The 23,052-nt window shown below is 37.6% G+C and overlaps 1 protein-coding gene across 1 annotated transcript in view; it reads left to right on the forward strand.

Moving 5' to 3' along the window:
• Positions 1-18,397, forward strand: part of LOC108273638 (integrin alpha-M) — a 36,005-nt gene extending 17,608 nt beyond the window's left edge. Inside the window, exons 14-30 of the mRNA XM_053684917.1 lie at positions 786-980; positions 2,126-2,259; positions 3,863-4,005; positions 4,119-4,267; positions 5,783-5,914; positions 6,121-6,194; positions 6,318-6,459; positions 9,046-9,144; positions 9,409-9,488; positions 10,957-11,043; positions 11,322-11,400; positions 11,522-11,617; positions 13,116-13,196; positions 13,327-13,437; positions 13,539-13,649; positions 14,292-14,402; positions 16,137-18,397. Of these exons, the coding sequence (XP_053540892.1) occupies positions 786-980; positions 2,126-2,259; positions 3,863-4,005; positions 4,119-4,267; positions 5,783-5,914; positions 6,121-6,194; positions 6,318-6,459; positions 9,046-9,144; positions 9,409-9,488; positions 10,957-11,043; positions 11,322-11,400; positions 11,522-11,617; positions 13,116-13,196; positions 13,327-13,437; positions 13,539-13,649; positions 14,292-14,402; positions 16,137-16,229 (1,917 nt within the window). The 3' untranslated portion in view covers positions 16,230-18,397. The remainder of the gene's footprint in view (positions 1-785; positions 981-2,125; positions 2,260-3,862; positions 4,006-4,118; positions 4,268-5,782; positions 5,915-6,120; positions 6,195-6,317; positions 6,460-9,045; positions 9,145-9,408; positions 9,489-10,956; positions 11,044-11,321; positions 11,401-11,521; positions 11,618-13,115; positions 13,197-13,326; positions 13,438-13,538; positions 13,650-14,291; positions 14,403-16,136) is intronic.
• Positions 18,398-23,052: the final 4,655 nt, after the last annotated feature.

Below are 23,052 nucleotides of genomic sequence, written 5' to 3' on the forward strand. Positions count from 1 at the left end.
CCTTTGGAGAATAGGACAATTTGGCCCCAAAACACAGAGAGAACGTTACACTTTGTTGACTATTTAGTAGTTTCACTAAAGGCTGACAGAGCATAGGACACTATGCACACACAGCACTGTGTGTAAGGCACATATAAATTTATTTATTTATTTATTTATTTATTTTAAAGCAAAGTTGCCTACTAAAATGAAAAGTATATATATAAATGGCTATGAAGTAACCTTGGTTACTTTAGACGTAGTAACCAAAGTCTTGGTTGAGTTTATTACTGTGAATTGCATCCATTCTTTTAGGTACCTTGTGATGTAGTTTTATAAGAAAACTGGTCGGTACATTTTTCCAAGCTTCTCCTTGTCACGATTCAAGTGCAGATTTACTTTAATATAACTACAAACAAAACAACAGCTACAGAGCTTGTACCAAAACACTAAGAGAAAGACTAAACATCAACCAAAGACCTAAACACGGCGATAGCGACAATGGCACCAAAAAAAAAAAAAAAAAAAAAAAGGAAGACAAAGAATGCAGTGCAAACTGTGGCTATATACACCAGTGTGCTCGTTAGCAGGAATGTGATGCAGGTGGTCATGTGACTGTGATGCAGTGGCTGCTGGGAACTGTTGTTCAGAGTTCCTTCTCTGAATTACATGACACTCCTGGAGGCTTGGGCTGTTGTAGTTGTTTCTGGTTTCTGTTCCCGTGTGTTTATCTGAAAAGTGGCCTGTTAGATAAAGTGTTACATTCTTTAGCACCATGCAGACCATTTTCTATACATATTTTACAGGTAACTCACAAACAGACACTGAAAGGAATTCCAGGACAAAGGGGGAGGTTTGGCCTGACGATGGCCAGCCCTGCAGATCTAAATGGGGACGGTCTGGTGGATATAGTGGTAGGAGCACCTCTAGAGGAGAATGGCCAGGGCAGCATCTACATCTTTAATGGAAGAAAGGCAGACATTGCCACCACCTTCTCACAGGTCAGAGAGAACCAATGTTAAAATGTGCTGTAATAAAGAGCAAGTTGAACTTGCTTTAACTTGATAAATGCCGCTAGTACCATACCAGAACTCCAATTGTAAGAATCCATGTGTTTAAAATAGGCCAAGGTCAAATGCTACAGTTCAAAGTAAATCAAAACAAAAGGCAAATCCAAAATAGTCTTAACACAAGGCAATGGTCAAAGCCATAGCAATCACTAATTTAATTCTAATTCTAAGTGGTAAGATTAACCCTAACCCTAAGTGATAAGATATAAGGTTAACTTGTATTAGAATTTTAAAAGGACCTATGAAGTGAGGACTTACATTGCAAGATGGAAGCTTGGTAGGAAAGCCACACCACTGGTGAAATTGATGGATGGATATGACCAGTGCTAGGCTTCCTTGGTTAGGAAGCCATGAAGGAGGTATATTGTGCAGTCTCATGGACAATGCTGGTACAGTTATGAAGCCTTAGCTTCTGCCTAAACATCTCCACTAGATGAAGGCTAGATGAAGTGTAGTGTTTCAGGGGAGAGACACGAATCAATTTGAAGAAGCAATGAGCTGCACCTCCTTTCCACGAGATGGATGGGTTCTGATATTTTTTAACCAAGCATTATTGGGTTCTAAGGTAATATTGTGATCAGAAATGATATGCTTTCAGCATAAAAGACTCACGTGTGCATGACAAGGGGGATCGAAGAGTGGTCAAAAAATTCCAGCAAGCCTGGTGGACAATTATGCAAAACGACAAAAGTTATTTCTGCTAAAGAGGTCAATACTAGCTTGTCCAAATGTGTCAAAAAAGCCAACAATTTCCATGGGGTGTACTTATTTTTTCACATGACCGTAGATAGATTTTCTCTCGGCCGTTTATTTGACATCATTCCTCAGAAGTAAAAAGTGTCAAAAGTAACTTTAACTTTAAAAATAACCAGACACTGATTTCTAATGGCAATCCTGCCTTTATTCTGTATAATATGGAACAATCTGCATTCAGCAAATAAACTGAAGGACACCAACATTCACACAAACACACAAATTAGTTTAAAAGCATTTACATTCATTTTCAAGATCTCTCACAATAAGCTTCTCTGCTAGTTTTGCTATATAAATTTTGTCCTATGTTTATTTATTGACAGAGAATCAGAGGCTCGTCTGTGCGCACTGGGATAAAATTTTTTGGTTTTTCTCTGAGTCAATTAGCTCTGGACCATAGTGAAGACCAGCTGCCAGATCTTGCTGTCGGTTCCAAAGGATCAGTCATACTTTTAAGGTCTGGTTTTTCAGTTCTCACATGGTGTGTGTTACTCTTGTGTGAGGGTATCAGGTGCAGCAGCTTTCACTGTCACTGCTGGGTTTAGAACAAAAATGAGGACCACTGATAAGGAATTAGAGGAAAATTAACACAAATTGTGAACAGAAATAGTAGCTATAGATAACCTGCAAAGTGGCCTAACACAATAAGTGTGTCTAATAAAGTAGTCAGTAACTGTGTCACAATATTTTACGTGATGCTATTTGAATAAAATATACAGAAATTCCACCCTCTTAAACTTTTCTGCATTCTGTCATGGTTCAAATGCGAATTGATATGGACTTATCTGGGATTTTTAACATTTGGTTCACACAATTTGCCTAATATATTCAGGTGATTTTTTTATTGTGACATTTTTTTTCGACATTTCTTAGATGCTTAAGAATTCACCTCTGTGAGTCAATACTGGGTAGAACCACCTTCAGCTCCATGAAACCCAGGGGCCTTCTAGTAACAGCTATATTTATACTGAGATTACATGAAACTTGAAGACAGATGGACTCTATTCAGCTAATTATGTGGCTTCTGATGGCAAATGGTTACCCCAAAACGACAACCCCAATTTGGGACAAAAACATGAGACAGAATGGAAAATGTAAATAAAAACAAAGAGGAGTGATTTGTAAATGTACTTTGACTTGTATTTAAACAGAAAACATATAAAAACGTATAAAGGTATTTGATGTTTTACCTAATCAACTGCATAGTTGTTTTTTTTTTAAAGGTAAATGTTTATTTTGAAAGTGATGCATGCAACACATTCCAAAAAAGTTGGGGCAGGGGCAAGTTAGGACTTATAGCGATGTGACAACTTGAAATAAAGAGGTGAAGCGATCGTCTAATCATAGTATATAAGGAGCCCCCAAAAAAGGTCTAGTCCTTCAAGTGCAAGGATGGGTCAAGGCTTGCCGATCTGTCAACAAACACATCAGTGAATAATCCAAGACTTTGAGAACAACATTCCCCAAAGACAAATCAGTAGGATTTGGGGCATTTCACCTTCTACAGTGCAGAATATAATTAACACTATCAGGGAATCCGGTCAAATCTCGATGCGTAAAAAGGCAAGGCCGAAAACCACTTCCGAATGCACGTGATCTCCAATCCCTCAGTTCCCAAGAGCTTAATAAGTGTTATTAAAAGAAAAGGTGATGTTACACAGTGGTAAACCGTCTGCCGTCCCAACATTTTGGGAGTGTGTTGCAGTCATCAGATTTGAAATGAGTGTATATTTTCAAAAATTCACAAAGTAAAACACCAAATAATGTGTCTTCAATATGAAATGAATTGAATTTTCAAATGACTCTTTTTGTTAGTTTATTTTTTTGCATTTTCAATACTGTCCAGACTTTTTTGGAATCGGGGTTGTAATTTAAGTGTTACTGGAGTGAGTACACATCCACTCAACAGGGGTGAATATAGTCTCATAACTTTGGGTGTTTTTATTTGTAAATAATTTTGATTTTTAACACTACAAAATGAGAAAACAGTGTCAGTCTTAGTTTGATGTTACATTTACATTGTGTGTGTGTGTGTGTTTTTTTTTCTGTGTAATGTTCAGATCGAGACCCATCGTGCGCTTGTGGAACACAGTAACTTACAACCCGTCCAAAATCCCCACCAGAGACACCGAGTGCACGAGTCCTTTGAAAAACACACTACAATTGTGTTTCAGTATGAAAGGATTAAATACCGCCACAGAAGGTTCCTATATCTTACTATATTTTTAAATGCATAACCTATTGGCCTTTTCCACAAAATGACACACGAAATCTTCGACTTCAGAAAGCTTACGATTGTTATTTCTGTTTCTTTAGACTTGACTGCAAATATAAACTATACAATAAAACTTGATGCCAAACGACAAAGCTACCGGGCCTACTTTTCACAGAAGAACCGTGTTCTAATTGGCACGATATCTGTGTCGCTGCAGGAGAAGTGCAATCAGCATGAATTTTTTATAGAGGTATTTGAAATGCTCCTTTGAAATCTTTAAAAAGTGTATATTTGCACACATTTAATGCTAAAGGTTGTGTGACAAAAAAAGGCTGCAAACAGGCTAGCCTAATATAGATGAAAATATTAGATTTTTAAGCAGGTTATTATTACATTGCACCTATATTTATAAATATGTTATTAAGTTTGTGTTAAAACATGAATAATGGAGACTTAATGAATAATGTACAGGAGCCATGTTTTTTTTATGCCTACACCATAATTTTTTAAAACAAGATAGCTCTTTTTTGTTTTTGTTTTTTTGTTCAAATTTTTTTTGTGAAAATCAAAGAAAATGAAATTTTGTAGAATCCATTTCAGTAAATGGATTCCAGCAGTCCTTAATTAAATAATCATTTGATCCTAGCATTGCTGCTATCGTGTTATATGACGTTTAAAATCGTCATACTTCAAAAAACTGTGGTCTATGAAAACCATGCTATTGGGTTGCCTTTTTTTTTTATCCCATTGTATATTTTTCATACTGTTATACATCATTCATCCTAGAAGACATTTATTATAATTTTGTTCCATAATATTTTGTAATCATTTTGCTGTAGCGCTACTAACTACTAGTAAACAGTAATAATTTTCATGTATTTTCTAATTATGTGTAATGGATATAATCTGGACATATCTTCATAATTGTTCCTGAGTCAGGACTAATGACCTATTTCATTCCAACTTTTTATGTGTTGGAGTTGATTCAATTCATTTATACCACAGCGCTGTTGAATTCTTGAATTCACACTCTACAGTGTTTATATAAGTTCATTGGACTCAAATAAACACTCTAGGTGTTAATTCAACACTACGGATTTTACTGTGTGATTGGCTAACACACAGTCTTAAGTGTGCCATTATTTTTCAGTAAATGCACAGCTAAAATAGGGCCGGTGTGGTCTTGACCGCATTACAGTTCCATATCACTTTGCCAAGTTAACTGAAATATTGGAAATGTTAGCCTACTGTACACCACAGCAGACAAATCTAACAACAAATTTTGATTTTTGACGCGTAATAAACTAGTTCGACACACAAGAGCGTTTTAAGAACAAGACCCTGACAAATGTCTTGAAATATTTTATTATTAGAAAATAAAGAAAATAGAATTATTAGAAAATAACGCACACCGGAGGTGTTTCTGCCATGGTGCTTCGCGTTACCACCATGAGGTGGGCCTTATTTTCTAATAATTCAATAGCACATCATCAATTATTCCACACATATAAAATATTTTATTTGCTAAGAGTACTAACATCCATCTTATCTAGTGTAATAAGTCCAACAGTAGGTATATGAGGAGATATAGGATATAAAATGAGTATACAAGATGAGTATTTAAGATAGGATGTGAGCACATCAACCAACACGTCCATATCTTAATTAATTAATGCATCATTTGACTCTTACTCAGGTTTTTAAATAAGTGTATAAATAAGTTTCTTTCACTTGCTGTGGCTATTTGTTTCCTCCTGCATTACAGGCCTGCCCCAATGATGCACTCAACCCAATATCTAATGAGTTAGTGTATACATTTGAGGGTCTCCCTAGTCAAAAACTGAAAAGTTTACGGCCGATGCTGCCTCCTAACATGAGGAACACCTCAGATCATAATGTAAGTACTGAGAGTCTACAGCTTTTCATATTAGAGCAGTATCAGTATAATCTCTTTCATTAGTTTTTTTCTTATTATTACTAATAAACATGTCAAAATAATTAACCAATATGTTTATTTGTACATGAAATATCTTTTCACACATTCATATAAATCTATCATAAGACCATGCATGTGATTCTGAACTATGTAAATTATTTTCACAGCTGGATTTTGAAATAAACTGTGGAACCGATAATGTCTGCATTGATAATCTCAAAGTGGATTTTATCTTTTCTGGGTAAGATGATTGGTAAAAAAAAGAGTGGGTTAGGGTTAGGTACTGCCCCTGGGTAGTGTCCTGAGAAGTGGATGATTTGACATTGTGTTTTGTTTGTTTGTTTGACTTTTCCTTTTTTTTTAGATACTCAGTCATACAAGTTGGAATAATGCAGGAAATGAATGTGACTGTCTTCATAGAGAACAGAGGGGAAAATTCCTACAACAGTCGAGTAATTCTGAAATACCCGTTTGGACTTTCCTTCAGGAGATTCACTACTAAACAGGCAAGTGTAAAAAATGATACATCCTGGGCCACATTCAAAGTTGAGTTATACCATTATAGAGTATGTGTATAATGATATATTATACAATAGAATATTAATAATGAATTATTATCAGAATGGAACACACAGAGATTCAGTGGATAGCGTTCCTGCCTCAGAGCTCCAGGGGCCACAGTTTGAATATGGTTATTATCTGTGGAGTTTCGCATGAAATACCTGTGTGTACATGGGTTTCTTCCAGGTTCAAGTGACTTGTAATTAAGACAGAGCACATTTGAGCTCTGGTAAGTGGCAGCACGGCAGTGCTGTGATTTACTCCGAACTTTCTGATCAGTAGCCCAAAGACTTAACTACCGAGTCACCACTTTCTATGGCAGCACTGTGGCACAGTGGTAGGGTTGCCACCTCACAGCTTCAGGGTCCCCGATCCCTTGATTTACTGTCTGTTTGGAGTTTGCATTTTCATTGTATGTTATTTTGGGTTTGGGTTTTCTGACACCTACCACAAACATGCTGCTACGTGTATTGGCTATGCTAATTTGCCCCAAGTTGTGAATGAGTGTGTGAATTTGAAGTGCATGTTGAAGGACTGACATTCCATCCAGGGTTATTCCCACCGGATTCGTATAGGCTACGGACACACTGCAACCATCACCAGGATAAAATGATTACTGAAAATGATTGATTGAATTGCCTTAGCCTTGACTTGCCTAATTTTTCCTTGATTTATTTGAAGTGTGGTATTTTGTCCTTGCCTTGAATTTTGACTAGGTTTTGGATCGCATTTTGGATTTGTGGACCTTTCAAAGTAGGGTCATACAGAAAATAGCAATCCAGAAATAACACCACTCAGCACTCACAAGATCAGCTGGCAAACCGTAAGGCTTCACACCCACTGAAAATTCCAATTCCAAATGTGGAAATGTGTCTAAACACTGGTTTGCTGGAGATGTAGAAAACTATGAACAAAAGGTGTCCTATTGGGAGCGGTGCACCAGATAGAAATCATTACCATACAACATGGGGAGCTATGTGGTGCAATAAGGAGATGGAGTAGGTCTTCTTCTTAACAGTTGTGAAACATTGCTATATTGGCCAGCTCAAACAATAGTGTGATGGTAAGGCTTAAATCAATGATATAAGGGCAGTACAAGGTTGATCAGCTTTCTCCACATTGCCCAGAATCTCCTCAGGTGCCTTACTGACAGCACCTCACCTGTTGGTGCTGGGACAGTTGTCCAGGGGAGTGAGGGATGCACCTAGTAGTAGTAACTAGGAAAGGTTTGGTGAGGCACAGGTGAACCTTTTTTCAAATTCCAGAGTCCTGCCTTGTGGCCTCTAGATGGATAGTTAGATACGAGTCCCTCAGCCAGGTCTCTCAGGTTTCTCTGGATCTGGTGCCTTGCGCTCAATTGTCAACTGATGACTCGGACCTAACACTCCTGAATGCAAGAAGGCTTTAGATAGAAGCTGTGCTGTGAATGGTGTTCAGCTTATTGAGTTGCCTCATTGTCCAATTCCCAAGATATTAACCTTTCCTCGTGGTAGACAGTGACAGTTTCCTATCTACACTGAAGTCACAACACAGCGCACCACTACAGAAGAGTGGATAACATTTCTCTGGAGACTCATAGACTTATTACTTTATTATTAACTTTTTGAGGGGTGAGGTGCCTTCATTCATCATAATCCCCTAAGAGCAAAGGGGTTGGGCCTCTCTCATGCTGGAGTCCCTTAAGAGCCCCCATTATGAGCCTATGTAGTAAGCTCAACTGAAAAGGGTATTACTGGCATACTCTGGCATTAGGCATGCCTTGCATGCATTCTTGGCCAGATGACACTGAGGTGAGGTTGTGTTTCAGTCTGGAATGTCTGCCCAAAGGTTATATCACCCAACTTTGTCAGTCAACTGACCTTGTAGATTCCAGTGAAGGTGAGCCTGCAGCATGTTATGTCATGCATGGTACATGTCCTATGGTATTATTTAGACTGACCAGCAGGTGTTGCATTGTACCACAGCTGACAGCAACTGTTCGTCTACCACTTTATGGTTTCAGCATGCATATGTATGTGCACAAAGAGGTATTCTGGTAGTGTCACTACCTCTGGCTTTTATTCAAATTTGTAAAACCAAATACATAATTAGCATTAGTAAAGACAAGCTAATAACATGAAAATAAAGAACATCAATACTGATAACTATTAATCTCACACGTAATGCACTAATCTAATGTTAATGTGATGTTAATATTATAAGCTGCTATGCATTTGATCCTTTCTCCAGATACTGTATACCCTAAGGTCATGATAAGCCATACAAAAACTTTTAAACATTATGCTTTCTAAAGTATTTATGCAGTTCTTATGAATGTGCTATGAAGGCTCAGTGTATACGGACTTCAAAACGAGTGTTAATGAATGATATATCCTTCAAGGGAATTGTTACAATGCGATGACTTAAACAATTTAAATATATTTGGTCAGTAGAAATGCCGCTTCATTTCATTTTATTATATTTCTATGTGATTGGACTGGACTCTGAGGAGCAAACTGGAAAAATGCCTGTCTTGTTTTCTGTCTGAGAAGGGCAGACTGGAGTGTGTATCTGTGGATAGTGATGAAAAAGCTGCACTGGGGGAGACGACTTGTCTCATCAGTAAACCCATCTTCAAGAATAATGGCTTGGTGAGTCCAAATGAGTTCATACTTCTTTTAGTATTTCTTCTTTTTTTTTTTTTTTTAGGTATTTTATAGTAGGAGGAATGGTGGGGATTGAGTTTCAAGCTATGTCTAGGATAGAAAAGTAGATTTGTGATTATTGACAGTAAATATTAGAATTAGCAAATAAATTAGAGTTATTTAATACATTCACAAAGGACTTACATTGTTTTCTCTTTAGGGTAACATCTGAAATTATGCAATACCTCAAATCCTGTATTACCTCCATAGGCTATCTTCGATGTTACATATAACATAAACAAAGACAGTAACTTTGACAGGATGGTGACATTCACTGCATCTGCTTCCAGGTGAGTTCTTGTATTATATTATTATATTAACCAGCACATTCCACATGGTGGATTGTATCTCTGTGCATTAAAATGAATGGAATGTCTTCTGTCCAATAAGGACACACAGGCTACATTCCCATTACAACTTCATTTGCAAAATTCAGGGGTTTTTTTTCCCCGTGATTAGATTGGATCAGTCTATTTTGACTGTTCACATTTGTAAATGTAAGTTACCAGTATCTGTCTATAATCATAATGCACCTGTTCCCCAAAACACCCTGCATGTGCTCATCAATATAAATTTTTTCTTCATCACAAACTATAAAAAAAAAAAAATCTTCTTTGTGAGACAGTCTACCATAAAAGAAGCAACAAATGAATACACTAATAGCCCAAGACTGGTTTGCTCTGGAAGTCACCAAACAGCTTGTCAGCTGTACAGTTTAAGAAGTTGGAAAAAAAGATGCGATGACTAGTTTTCGCAGCTATTGCTGGCATTGCTGCGCTACGTGATGTGTGGGTCTGGGAGAGGAGCCAGCAATGGTGGGACCATGGACTGGAGGGATTCACAGAGTATTTCTATGCGACAGTATTTCTTTGTCAGGCAGCACGGTGGCAAAGCGAGTAGCTGTCCCAGGTTCAATCCTGAGCTTGAGTTATTGACTGTGTGGAGTTTCTGTGCATATGCTCTCTGTGTCCATGTGGTTCCTCTGGGTTCTCCAGTTTCCATCCATCTTTCAAAAATATGGCATTAGGCGGGTTGGCCAGTCTGAATTGCCGCTAGGTGTAAACAAGTGTATGAATGTGTGTGTGCATGGTGTCCTGCTATGGACTGACATCCCATCCAGGGTGTATTCCTGCAGGATAGACTCTGGATCCACTGTGACCCTGACAAGGATAGAGCAATTACTGAGTGAGTGAGTGAGTGAGAGTTAGTGGCATTGTAGACACATTCATTTTTGACCAAACTTTGCCATTCTTGGGTAATTGTTTTGAACACTACTCCGTTTCGGTAGCAATTGATTATGTTCCCCAAAATAACAGTCAAGATGGATAGATCCACTGCTATTGCTGTGCTTTTTTGTTGTTGTTTTGTCATGCTGCTGACCCTGGGTAATGACAACAACAGAGTAAAAAGTGGGAAAAAGTCACAAGAATTACAATCTGACTTATTCGTGTCACATGGATATGCATCTGATCTAGAACCACATACGAAAGTGGCTCAGGTTTGGTTTAAAAATATTAGATTATTTTTGTCCACACAGTCCTGGGAAAAAAACAACAACATACATTAAGTAGGTCTGGCCTAAAGATTGCTAAATAAGATAAGTAAAGCCTATTCTTTTCAAATCAGGTTGTGGTAATTTAATTGCAATTTCTATACATAGAGAATGGATCACATCACCTACCTACCTTCAAAAACTATGTTCATTTTGTAAAAAGAATTGTGTTTTCTGAACTGATACAAATACCCCAATCTTTACAGTGACAATGACAAACATGCACCTGACAATGAACTATTCAAAAACAAAACCATTGATGTTAAATATGCCATCTACATTGCGTTGATCAGGTTAGTCTTTTTACTTTTGCTGATTTATAGTTCAAATAAATATATATGTATAATTATAAATGTGAAGTCTGCCGTACTTTTATTATTATTATTATTATTATTATTATTATTATTATTATTATTATTTATTTATTTTTACATCTTTCAAAAAATTGTCAAATATTATAATATACCAACAGAACACACGTATACATCAATGGCCTTTAACTGTGTGTATCTACTGAAGTTTGGTTAGTTATGTGTGAGTAACATCTTACATTATATGATTTCATATCAAGGCATGAGAATTCCACTATCCACATTAATTTTACTTCCGGGAAAAATGACCTTGCGAAACCAGTCCACCAAGTATTCAAGGTATTAAAAATTTTAGGAAAACCTTTGGTATGCCTTGTGGGTTTTTTTTTTTTTTTTAAATTTATTTATTATTTTTTTTACAAGACCAAAATGTTATTATTAAATTCTCACTCCCTCTCAGGTGGAGAATGACCTCAGGGATTTGAGTGTCAACATTTTCATCAGAGTACCCATAAAATTAGGAGTTAAGGACATCTGGACTAATAACAACTTGCAGGTATTGTAGATTGACATTATTGCTGAGGTTTTCTGCAGCTATAAATCTTTGACAATCTATTTATTATTAAAAAATGTCATGCCCACCATGATGACTTCCCTGCCAAGCCACCACAGAGCGGTCACAAGGGAGAGTCCATGGAGGCGGATGCACGTGCAGAGCTTCTTTATTGGGTTAACATAGGGAACAGGTTCAAGGACACCAAATTTAGAGACAAACATGAGGAGTAGACACACTAGGAACAAGGATATCAGAACTAAATGAACTAGAGTAAACACTAAGAAAAATGCTAAATAATCAAAAACATAGTGCAAATAACACAAGCATAACAAATATAAGAAAACCAGAAACTCAAACATAACCTGGCACGAGTACTTAAATAACTTTAATAGAGCACTAACCAGGCAGGAAATTAAGCAACACATGAGTATACTTACACTGAAAATGGAGGGAGACAACAGAAAAATAAGTTCTACATGGAGAACAGGGGTGCCCTCTAGTGGTCCAAGATGGAACAAGATGGACCCTCCCACATATTTTTGACTTCTTCTGTTATTCCACTCATTTCCTGTGTTTGATCATTTAAAGGAGAAACTAAACGGGTATGCACAAACACACAAACACAGGACATTGTGTTAAGAATAAGTTATGTATGAGGGTGCCCTCTGGTGGCTTTGTGGTGAATTGTTCATGGTCGTTAATTATGTAATGTATTATTCATCCTGACCTCTGTTACTGGATTTGGGACAGGCCCCAGTGTAGGATGCCAACATAAAAAAACAAACAAACAAACAAACAAACAAAAAAACACTGGAACAACGAAATGTATAAATGTGCACAAACTACAGACAGTCAGCATCATTTTTAGGTGATATAGTTTAGTTAGCTTCTACTAAGGTACATAGCTAAGAAACTACTGCTAGTTAGTCACACTCTTAGGGAAAAATGGGGTTTCAAAGGTTTGTTGGATAATTAAGGGTTTTTAGCTCCTTACAGGATTCTAATTATGACTGTTCCTGATAAGGAACCAGACTTCTACATAGACACTTCAGATGGTTCACATAGAGAACTGAAGATTATGATGCTGTACTCTGAGATTTCTGCACTAGTGACTCACCTTCTGCTGCTGTGGATTGTCCCACATGTAAAAATTTGCAAAAACATGCATATGCTCAAGTCTCAGTTTATTCAGTGTTTAATCTCAATTGGATACTAGACACTTTGGAGTCTGGTATCTCTCATAGTTTCTTCCTCATGTCATATCAGGGAGTTTTTCCTCGCTACTATCACCTCTGGCTTGTTCATTTGAGATCTAAATTTACATCAAGATTTCTCTAAAATGGCTTCGTGACAGTCTCAACTGATAAAAGTGCTACAGAAACAAAACTGTTTAAGGATTTTTAAAAAATGGTGTGTGAATCAGATGGAAAAGAAAAAAACAGTTTAGAATTGAAGAATAACGACCAGCAACTCTGGAACTTGTTACTGTGTTTCTTAGATTCAAGGCTGCAACACAGACAAAGATGAGCCACCAACAATCCATGATTTTGTGGCAGCTCTGCAAAAACAACCTGATGTGGTGAGTAACTTTTATGCCTTTGTATAATCACCAAACATTTTCTGAATTGTCTTCTCCAGCTTTTCCCTTGAAATGCATTACTATCATTAATGAATTGATTTGTGGTATGTGGAAACTCTCTGGGTTTTAGAATTGCTCCGTAGCTGTGTGCAGAGTGTTTAAATGTCCTGCAAATCTCATTAGAAAGCAGACAAAATTCTACACCATCTCTGGTGATGTCAGCTCTGGATGGATTGAACAGGTATATTTATGATGTCATGTATTACTGATATTTCCACCAATTGTCCATATTTTCTACCTCTCTGTATCATTAATCATTTCTGTACACCTTCTCACTTTTAGACCGGATTGCGATCAGCAGTGTTCGAGCTGGTCAGTACAGCAACACTGGACTATAACAAAACGACATATATCTACTTCTCTGATTCTGTAAACACTGCACCTACTGGCAAGGTACACCAACTAGTTAAGACCCTATTTAAACCATCTGATGAGCTATGCTTTACCTGTTTACTCTAGTTTTTATTTTCAAATATTTTATATTTATAGTTACTATTGATAGTTTATCAGTTATTAAATGGTGAAACTGAGCACTTTAATATAATTTAAACGCTGCCATTAAAATAAACAAGTTTAAAGTCACATGACTTTCATGGACCTCTGGTGGTGAGAGTTGGTATAAAACCGCTAGGATACAGATGTTATAGGACAACTTTTGTACTCAAAAGTAGAACAATTGGACTCAAAGTTCCAGAATACAATGCTGAGTTACAGCTAGACATCATTCTAAGAGATAACGAGCATGGTGGCACTGATGGCAGTATTGAAAGCATGAAATATATAGCTTTGGAAAATGATCCATGTAGCAGAGAGTACAGATGTGGAGGAGAGAGAGCTGGACAGACTAAAGAATTAAAGCACTGCTGCATCGCTCTCTTTAGGGAGAGAGCTTCTAATGGCTGCATAAAATTGCATATTTCCTGTTACTTTATGAGTCTACACGGTATTGGATCTCATTATGTCCACTTTTGTAAAAATTTATCTTGGAGATTCTGATTTCACTTGCCAGAGTGACCTGTTATTGTTACTGTGCAGATTAATACCCAGGTGGAGGTGTATGAGGAGAAATTCCCACTTAAGGAGACAATTGGAGGTGTTGTAGGAGGTCTTGTGCTTCTGGCTCTTATCACTGCAGGCCTCTACAAGGTCAGTACAGATTACAGATAATCATTAAAAATGTTAAAAAAAAAAAAAAAAAAAACTATTTTTTTTTAAATTTCAAGACATACAGTATCTCACAAAAGTGAGTACACCCCTCACATTTTTGTAAATATCTGAGTTACTCAACTGAGTGAAGAAATGACACTTTGCTACAATGTAAAGTAGTGAGTGTACAGCTTGTGTAACAGTGTAAATTTGCTGTCCCCTCAAAATAACTCAACACACAGCCATTAATGTCTAAACCGCTGGCAACAAAAGTGAGTGCACCCCTAAGTGAAAATGTCCAAATTGGGCCCAAAGTGTCAATATTTTGGGTGGCCACCATTATTTTCCAGCACTGCCTTAACCCTCTTGGGCATGGAGTTCACCAGAGCTTCACAGGTTGCCACTGGAGTCCTCTTCCACTCCTCCATGACGACATCACGGAGCTGGTGGATGTTAGAGACCTTGTGATCCTCCGCCTTCCGTTTGGAGATCTGGAGACATGCTTGGCCAGTCCATCACCTTCACCCTCAGCTTCTTTAGCAAGGCAGTGGTCGTCTTGGAGGTGTGTTTGGGGTCGTTATCATGCTGGAATACTGCATACTGATCATGCTCTGCTTCAGTATGTCACAGTACATGTTGGCATTCATGGTTCCCTCAATGAACTGTAGCTCCCCAGTGCCGGCAGCACTCATGCAGCCCCAGACCATGACACTCCCACCACCATGCTTGACTGTATGCAAGACACACTTGTCTTTGTACTCCTCACCTGGTTGCCACCACACACGCTTGACACCATCTGAACCAAATAAGTTTATCTTGGTCTCATCAGACCACAGGACATGGTTCCAGTAATCCATGTCCTTAGTCTGCTTGTCTTCAGCAAACTGTTTGTGGGCTTTCTTGTGCATCATCTTTAGAAGAGGCTTCCTTCTGGGACGACAGCCATGCAGACCAATTTGATGCAGTGTGCGGCGCATGGTCTGAACACTGACAGGCTGACCCCCCACCCCTTCAACCTCTGCAGCAATGCTGGCAGCACTCATACGTTTATTTCCCAAACACAACCTCTGGATATGACGCTTACCACGTGCACTCAACTTCTTTGGTCGACCATGGCGAGGCGTGTTCTGAGTGGAACCTGTCCTGTTAAACCGCTGTATGGTCTTGGCCACTGTGCTGCAGCTCAGTGTCAGGGTCTGGCCAATCTTCTTATAGCCTAGGCCATCTTTATGTAGAGCAACAATTCTTTTTTTCAGATCCTCAGAGAGTTCTTTGCAATGAGCTGCCATGTTGAACTTCCAGTGACCAGTATGAGGGAGTGTGAGAGCGATGACACCAAATTTAACACACCTGCTCCCCATTCACACCTGAGACCTTGTAACACTAACAAGTCACATGACACCGGGGAGGGAAAATGGCTAGTTGGGCCCAATTTGGACATTTTCACTTAGGGGTGTACTCACTTTTGTTGCCAGCGGTTTAGACATTAATGGCTGTGTGTTGAGTTATTTTGAGGGGACAGCAAATTTACACTGTTACACAAGCTGTACACTCACTACTTTACATTGTAGCAAAGTGTCATTTCTTCAGTGTTGTCACATGAAAAGATATAATCAAATATTTACACAAATGTGAGGGGTGTACTCACTTTTGTGAGATATTGCATATGCTCTGAAAACCTTCAGATATTCTGGGCTCTGCAATATGTTGGTTGAACTTTTCTATCACTCCTAGGCTGGGTTCTTTAAAAGCAACTATCAGAAGATGTTGGAGGAAGCAGGGGCTCAGGGAGCCGGAGAAAGCACAAATGCTCTAAGTGAAGAGTGATCACTCTGCTCTACAATTTGAACATTAACTGCAAAGTTACGTTTTATCTTATGTGTAGTGTAAGGTGTCAGAGTCAGGTGTCCCTAACCCTGAGATAATTTTCAGGAGCACACCGTGCCATTCCGATTATTCACAAAGTCCTCACTTGCATATGGGGGAAAGTACATTAACAGACATTTTGACTTTTGGTATAATTGGCAATTTTCATAGAAATAGAAAACTTGCTTAGAACTTAGAGCGTTAACTTTCATTAACTTTCTCTTATAGCTGCTGCAGCTTATAGTAATGTTTAGACAAGCTTAGAATACACAATCAAGTAGAAAGGTTGGCATGCTGTATTCACCAACATGCATATTTAATTATTATTTGCTGTAACTAAATGGGTTCTGCTGGCAAGATCTGATATGACAGTGTGCAAACTTTTCATATAAAATGTTATGTTACATGCACACAGACGTCACCCTTTAAATGGCAGATACAGAAACGAAGAAAATGTCAAAGAGGCACGTATGAACTTTAGTTATTGAAATGTGTTCAGACACTGACTGGTGATTTGAGATCCCATTTTAATAACTGAAACTCATATTTGCTCATAGAGTAAAACCTATTTTGTCGCATTTTGATGTCTATGATGCTGGATTATTTCTTAAGATAATTAATGGCGTTAATTATCTTTGTTGTATTGCTTAGACATGCTAAAAATATAGCCTAATGTGTAATGATGGAAAGCCATAGTCGCAATATTTTTAACATTTCTTTTAAGCCCTGTAAACAGTAATATAGTCTGTTGACTTTCATTTAATATATAAACAGTTCACCTTTAAAAAGCGCTACACTAAATTACATTTACTTTGCATTCGTACTTTGTATACTTACTAATAAGTGTAATAAGATGTAAATAAGACAGCGATTGGTACAGATCTCAGCAGATTAATGATATAGATTGCAATAAAGATCCGGGGCTTCGTGTTAAAAACAATGCACTAGTTTTCTTGCAGAGCTTGTGATGTATAAAAAGTAACCATGAGAAGTAGTGATGTGTTGTTTGTGAAAGAGTTGGTTCTTTGAGACGGCTCTTTTATATAAGAGCTAACTCATATATATTATAATCCTTTATGTCTTTTTCTCGATGTAGGCAATTCCACTTCTCTTGCAGTATAATTTAATCAAATTGCTTCCATGGAAACCTCTTTTTTAACATGTGAACCATTTGTTAGCCTGAATGCTGAGACGTGTCAATGTATGAAATCAGCATCTGCACTGGTGCTTGTTGAAGATGTACTATATGTAGTCAAGTGTAATTGTGGAGGTGATCAGTTATTAGGATTACTGGGTACAATAATATTAATGCAGGAATGCTTACTGTATTCGTTAATGATTTTATAATATACAGTGTGAACAATTTCAGCCGAATTTAGGAAAGGAAGAACAATGCCTGATCAAAAGATTGGTAACAAACCATTTGGGTGCCAAAATAGCCGACTTTCTTTGGTGAGCTGAGACAAATAATCTGACTCACTGAAAAAGAGCCAGAATTCCCATCGTTAGTGGAATATGATGTTGGCCCAATATTAAACTGTAGACCACACTGCTGATTTTGTCATTTAGCACCACCAAATGGTTGACATTATTAGAGATTTATACTAAGTGGTCAAATGCATGTGGACACCTTGACATCACACCCATATGCAAACCTTTCCCAAACTGTTGTCGCAAAGTTAGAAGTTAGAAACTTGGACTGCACAGAGCCCTCAGCTTCACCCCACTGAACACATTTGGGATGAAATGGAATTCTGACTGCACCTCAGACTTCCTCACCCAGCATTAGCGCCTGATCTCACTAATGTTCTAACTGCTGAATGAGCACAAAACCCCAAAGCCACAGTCCAAAATCTAGTGAAAAGCCTTCCCAGAAGACAGGAGGCTGTTATACCTGAAAAATAGACTAACTTCATGGGAATGGGATTATGACAAGCACATTTGGGTGTGATTGTCACGTGTCCACATACTTTTGGCCATACAGTGTACTTTTGGTGTCACTTTAGCGTCATCTTGTAATTGACCTTTTCACTGATTTTATTATACATAGATTTGTTTTAAGCAAATATCAACCCTTTAACTAACTAATTCTACAGGGATATACAGGGTTAAATAAATGTTTAAATGCATGTTTGTATGTGTTATATAAATATAATTTCTTACTCATTTGCCAACAATTCTACAAGGCACTGTATGGTTGCTAATAATTTGCTAGAAAAAGTGTTGCATTTTGAAAAGAAACAGAAAAACTGAGTGTAGGGGTCCACTCATTGGTCCAACGATGGTATCCAATGACGTGGTAGAAGGGTTCCCGTGTGTTCCTGTCTTATGAAGCGATGTGAATATATTTAAATTTGTCGTTCCTAATTCTGCTTGACTCTCTCTTAAATTAAATCTGACTCCAACTGTAAAAACCTCGATGTTGTATTTAATTCTTAATTATTCATATTAGACTTCATCCTATTTAGACTTGGTCGATCAATTTTATGTTGTCCTAAATGGATATTTCCTATCGAGTCTGTACACTCTAAGTACACTTAACTTAATGCCAAATTGTTAGCCTGTACTAACCTGGTCGCAGATTTGCTGTAACAAGGACTTACCGTAATTTACTACAGACAATAAATTCAGAGTAATTCAGAATATAATCAAGTCTAATAATTTATTTAACCAGGTATGAAAACATACAAATCCAACACTACTATTAATAATAATAAATCAAAAGAATTACATGCAACATTACATTCCAATCAAATTCAAAACATAATAATACAACATAAGAGAGATAACACTTACATACCTGGTAGAGAAAAAACTACACACAGTGATCGTGCAGGAGACAGATTCCTCTGAATCTTTGGCCAGCTCTCCCCTAAATACCCAGATGTTCTGAGGTCCACCAAAAGGTGCTGTTTGTGATTATAATTTGATGTTTGTGGAAGGATGTCCCTTATTTACATACAGGAGGTAATTTGACTGAGGGACCCTGGGTGAGTATGCCTTTAACGGCATGTAATGTTTTTATTTGAACTGCTGTTGAGGGAATGAGGCCATATTTTCCAGTTGCACTGAGACCTTTTGTATAATATAGTAAACATGTATAGTCAACATCTTATTCACATTAAAACATGTTATGTAATGTATATAGACCTTGGGTGTGTTTAAGGTGCTCTCAATACAGAGAAATAGAAGGGTGTGGGGAGAGAGGAAGTGAGGATCTTAAAGGCTGACTCCGATGGAGATGGTAATTTTTGAGGTGATCTCAATACAGAGAAATAGAAGGGTGTGGAGGAGAGAGGAAGAGAGGATCTTCCAGGCTCCATGCAGCATGATGTGCTATCTCAGGTGTGGATGCTAATTCTGTGGGAGAAAGATGGAGTGTTCGTTCTCAAAGTCGTCCTTTGTCCTCAGAGAGTAGTTCTCTCTAGGTTCAGACATCTTGGCACCAGCCTTACACTGAGCTTAATGTTACTTTTTTGTAATATATACAAAAAATAACATGCATTTATATTTTACATGTGTAAAGATTCAGTACATCATTATAACAGTTACTACTGATACTTACGATAATATCAGCTACTGTAATGGTGACACAGATACTGTAATTGTTATACAGATATATAGATACTACAATTTATTTAATCACTGGTTTAATCATTTTAGATTTTTGTCAGATATATATATATATATATATATATATATATATATATATATATATATATATATATATATATATATATATATAAAACCCTTTTTCAAATCCATATTCTAAATGTTCCAGGTTTTATCATCTGTCCACAATATCAGATTATCATAATTTGTAATGATTATGCCTTCAATAAATAAACAATATGAAAGATATGTTTTGCTTCAAATGTGCTCCATGGTATACTAAGTCTGTCTGCAAATTCATCACCTATGGATTACAGCACTACAATGTTTTGGATGTAATTGCAAACATATCTTTTAAATACATTTATTTCTTAACTGATTCAGCTCGTTATTATCAATAAATAAATAATGTATATATTTCTATTTTAACCCAAGACACAAAATTTTAACATCAGACCCTACTGTTAAGAGAAAGAAGGGGGAAAATACAGTGGCAAGAAAAAGTATGTGATCCTTGGAATTTCATGGTTTTCTGCATAATTTTATTTATTTTTTTTTTATAAAATGTGATCTGATCTTCATCTAAGTCAAGGGTATTGACAAATATAATGTGTCTAAAATAATAACACACACACACAAAAAAAATTCTGATCTTTTATGTCTTTATTGAGAACAACCAAAAAAACCTCATAGTGCTCATATGTGAACCACTGAGTTAATGACCTGAAAAAAGCTAATTGGAGTCAGGTTTTAGCACACCTGGAGTCTCCTTGAGAAAATGAGTTTGGAGGTGTGGACTACAGCTACTTTGACTGATAAAAACCCCTCTAACTTTTGGAGTTTGCGCTGCACAAGAAGCACACACTTATGTGAGCCATGCCTTGCCAAAAAGAGCTTTCAGAGGATCTACGATCAACAATTGTTGATTTACATAAAGCTGGCAAGGGTCACTAAGTGATTTCAAAGTCTTCTGAAACAGTTAGGCAAACATTCTACAAATGGAGAAACTTTGGGACTGCTACTCTACCAAGAATTGGGCACCCAGTCAAAATGACACCAAGAGCACATCGAAGACTCATCAATGAGGCAAAGAAACAACCCCGAATGACAGCTAAAGATTTGAAGGCATCATTGGAACTGGCTAACACCTCTGTTCATGAGTCTACAATACGTAAAACATTGAACAAGCAGGGTATCTCTGGCAGGACACCACGAAGGAAGCCACTGCTTACTGAAAAGAACATTGCTGCACGCCTGAAGTTTGTAAAACAGCACATTGACACTCCACAGCAGTATAGGATTATATCTTATAGTATCTTATAGTATAAGACTGAACTATTTGGAAAAACCACACAGCACTACATCTGGTGTAGAAAGGGCACGGCATATCATCATGAAAACATCATGTCAAATGTAAAGTATGGTGGAGGAAACATCATGATTTGGGCCTGCTTTGCTGCATCAGGGCCTGGCCAGCGTGCAATCATTGAGGGGAAGATGAATTCCCAAGTATATCAGACAATTCTTCAGGATAATGTGAGAATGTCTGTACTTCAGCTGAAACTGTGTAGAAGTTGGGTGATGCAACAGGACAACGACCCAAAACACCGGAGCAAGTCCACAACAGAATGGCTTCAGAAAACCAAAATCCACCTTTTGGAGTGGCGGAGTCAGAGCCCAGACCTCAACGCTATAGAGATGCTATGGAATGACTTGAAGAGAGCCATACACATGAGACGTCCAAAGAATTTGACCGAGCTAAAGCAGTTCTGCCCGGAAGAATGGGCTAAAATTCCTCCTGAACGATGTGCAGGTCTGATCCACAGCTACAGGAAGTACATAGTTGATGTTATTGCTGCCAAGAGGGGGTCAACCAGTTATTAATTCTAAGGGTTAACTTACTTTTTCCACTGCCATTTTGAATGTTCAATGGGTGTGTTCAATAAAGACATGAGGGATCAGAATTCATTTTGTGGTTTTTATTTTGGACACATTATATTTTTCAATACCCTTGACTTAGATGAAGATCAGATCCCATTTTATGACAAATTTATGCAGAAAACCATGAAATTCCAAAAGTTTCACATACTTTTTCTTGCCACTGTTTGAGTCCAGTGCCAGAGAACATAACTGTAAGTATGTTTATTTTTCATATTCTTTAATTAATTTCAATAATATAAAACAAGTGCAGGGTCTTTTATTAATTGTGAAACACACAAGAACAAGGACTAGGGCTATGTAACAAACAGAATAGACAAATGAACATGGCAAGGATAAGACAATCCGACAGCAACACTACTTGCAACAGACAATAGAAAAAGAGCACTATACAAACATGACTTAAATACTACTGTTCATTGTGCATTAACGTGGTTCAGGTGTTTGTGATCGTGTGACTTGTTACGTGCAGTGAATATGTGGTGTGCAGAGGATGATAGGTGCTGTAGTCAAGATGGCGGTGCTATAGGTGGACATGTTTCAGAGGGCTGTTAAGAAACTTGTGGAGATGTGGTGAAATAACTTGTTTGGTACCATTTCTTTCTCCTTTGCACAGACTTCTGCAGAATTTGATTTATATGGGTAAATCAAAAAAAGAGAGGAAAGCAATCATTTAATGTAAGGTTGCTCGCTCCCAGTGCAAACAGTGGTGAACGATCAGGACTCTGGCAAGCAAGAATAAAACTACAAAGGCTACTCCTCTACCTGATACACCTATGAAACTGTTGGCTAAAAAATCTAAGCGACAGGAGGAAAGAGGATCAGAAGATGGTGATGCTAATGCGAGTATACTGGCTGCAATACATGTACTTTCTGCAAAGCATGTTGTCACCTTTAAAAAGCTTGCTAAAATTGAAACAACTGAAACGACATCTAAGTTGCTTGAAAGTCTCTCTTCGACGGTTAACCAGCTTGTTCTGGATGTCAGGCAACACAAGAAAGCATTGAAATGTATCGATGGCGAGATACAAAGTTTGAAAGAGGAAAATAAGTCCCTGAAGGTCGGTTGGTTTGAATGCAGACATTATAGTTGGTGATTATTTGCTGAAGTTACATGGGGTCAGTAAGAAAGAAGTGGAGGAAAAATGGCTCCAGGTATTCATCACAGTTTAATTGGAGGTGTGGTTATAGCTCATCGTCTGGGTCCGATAAGGGAACACAGAAGGGCGAGAGC

The sequence above is a fragment of the Ictalurus punctatus genome, chromosome 13, assembly GCF_001660625.3.
Source record: "Ictalurus punctatus breed USDA103 chromosome 13, Coco_2.0, whole genome shotgun sequence".
Lineage (NCBI taxonomy): Eukaryota > Metazoa > Chordata > Actinopteri > Siluriformes > Ictaluridae > Ictalurus > Ictalurus punctatus.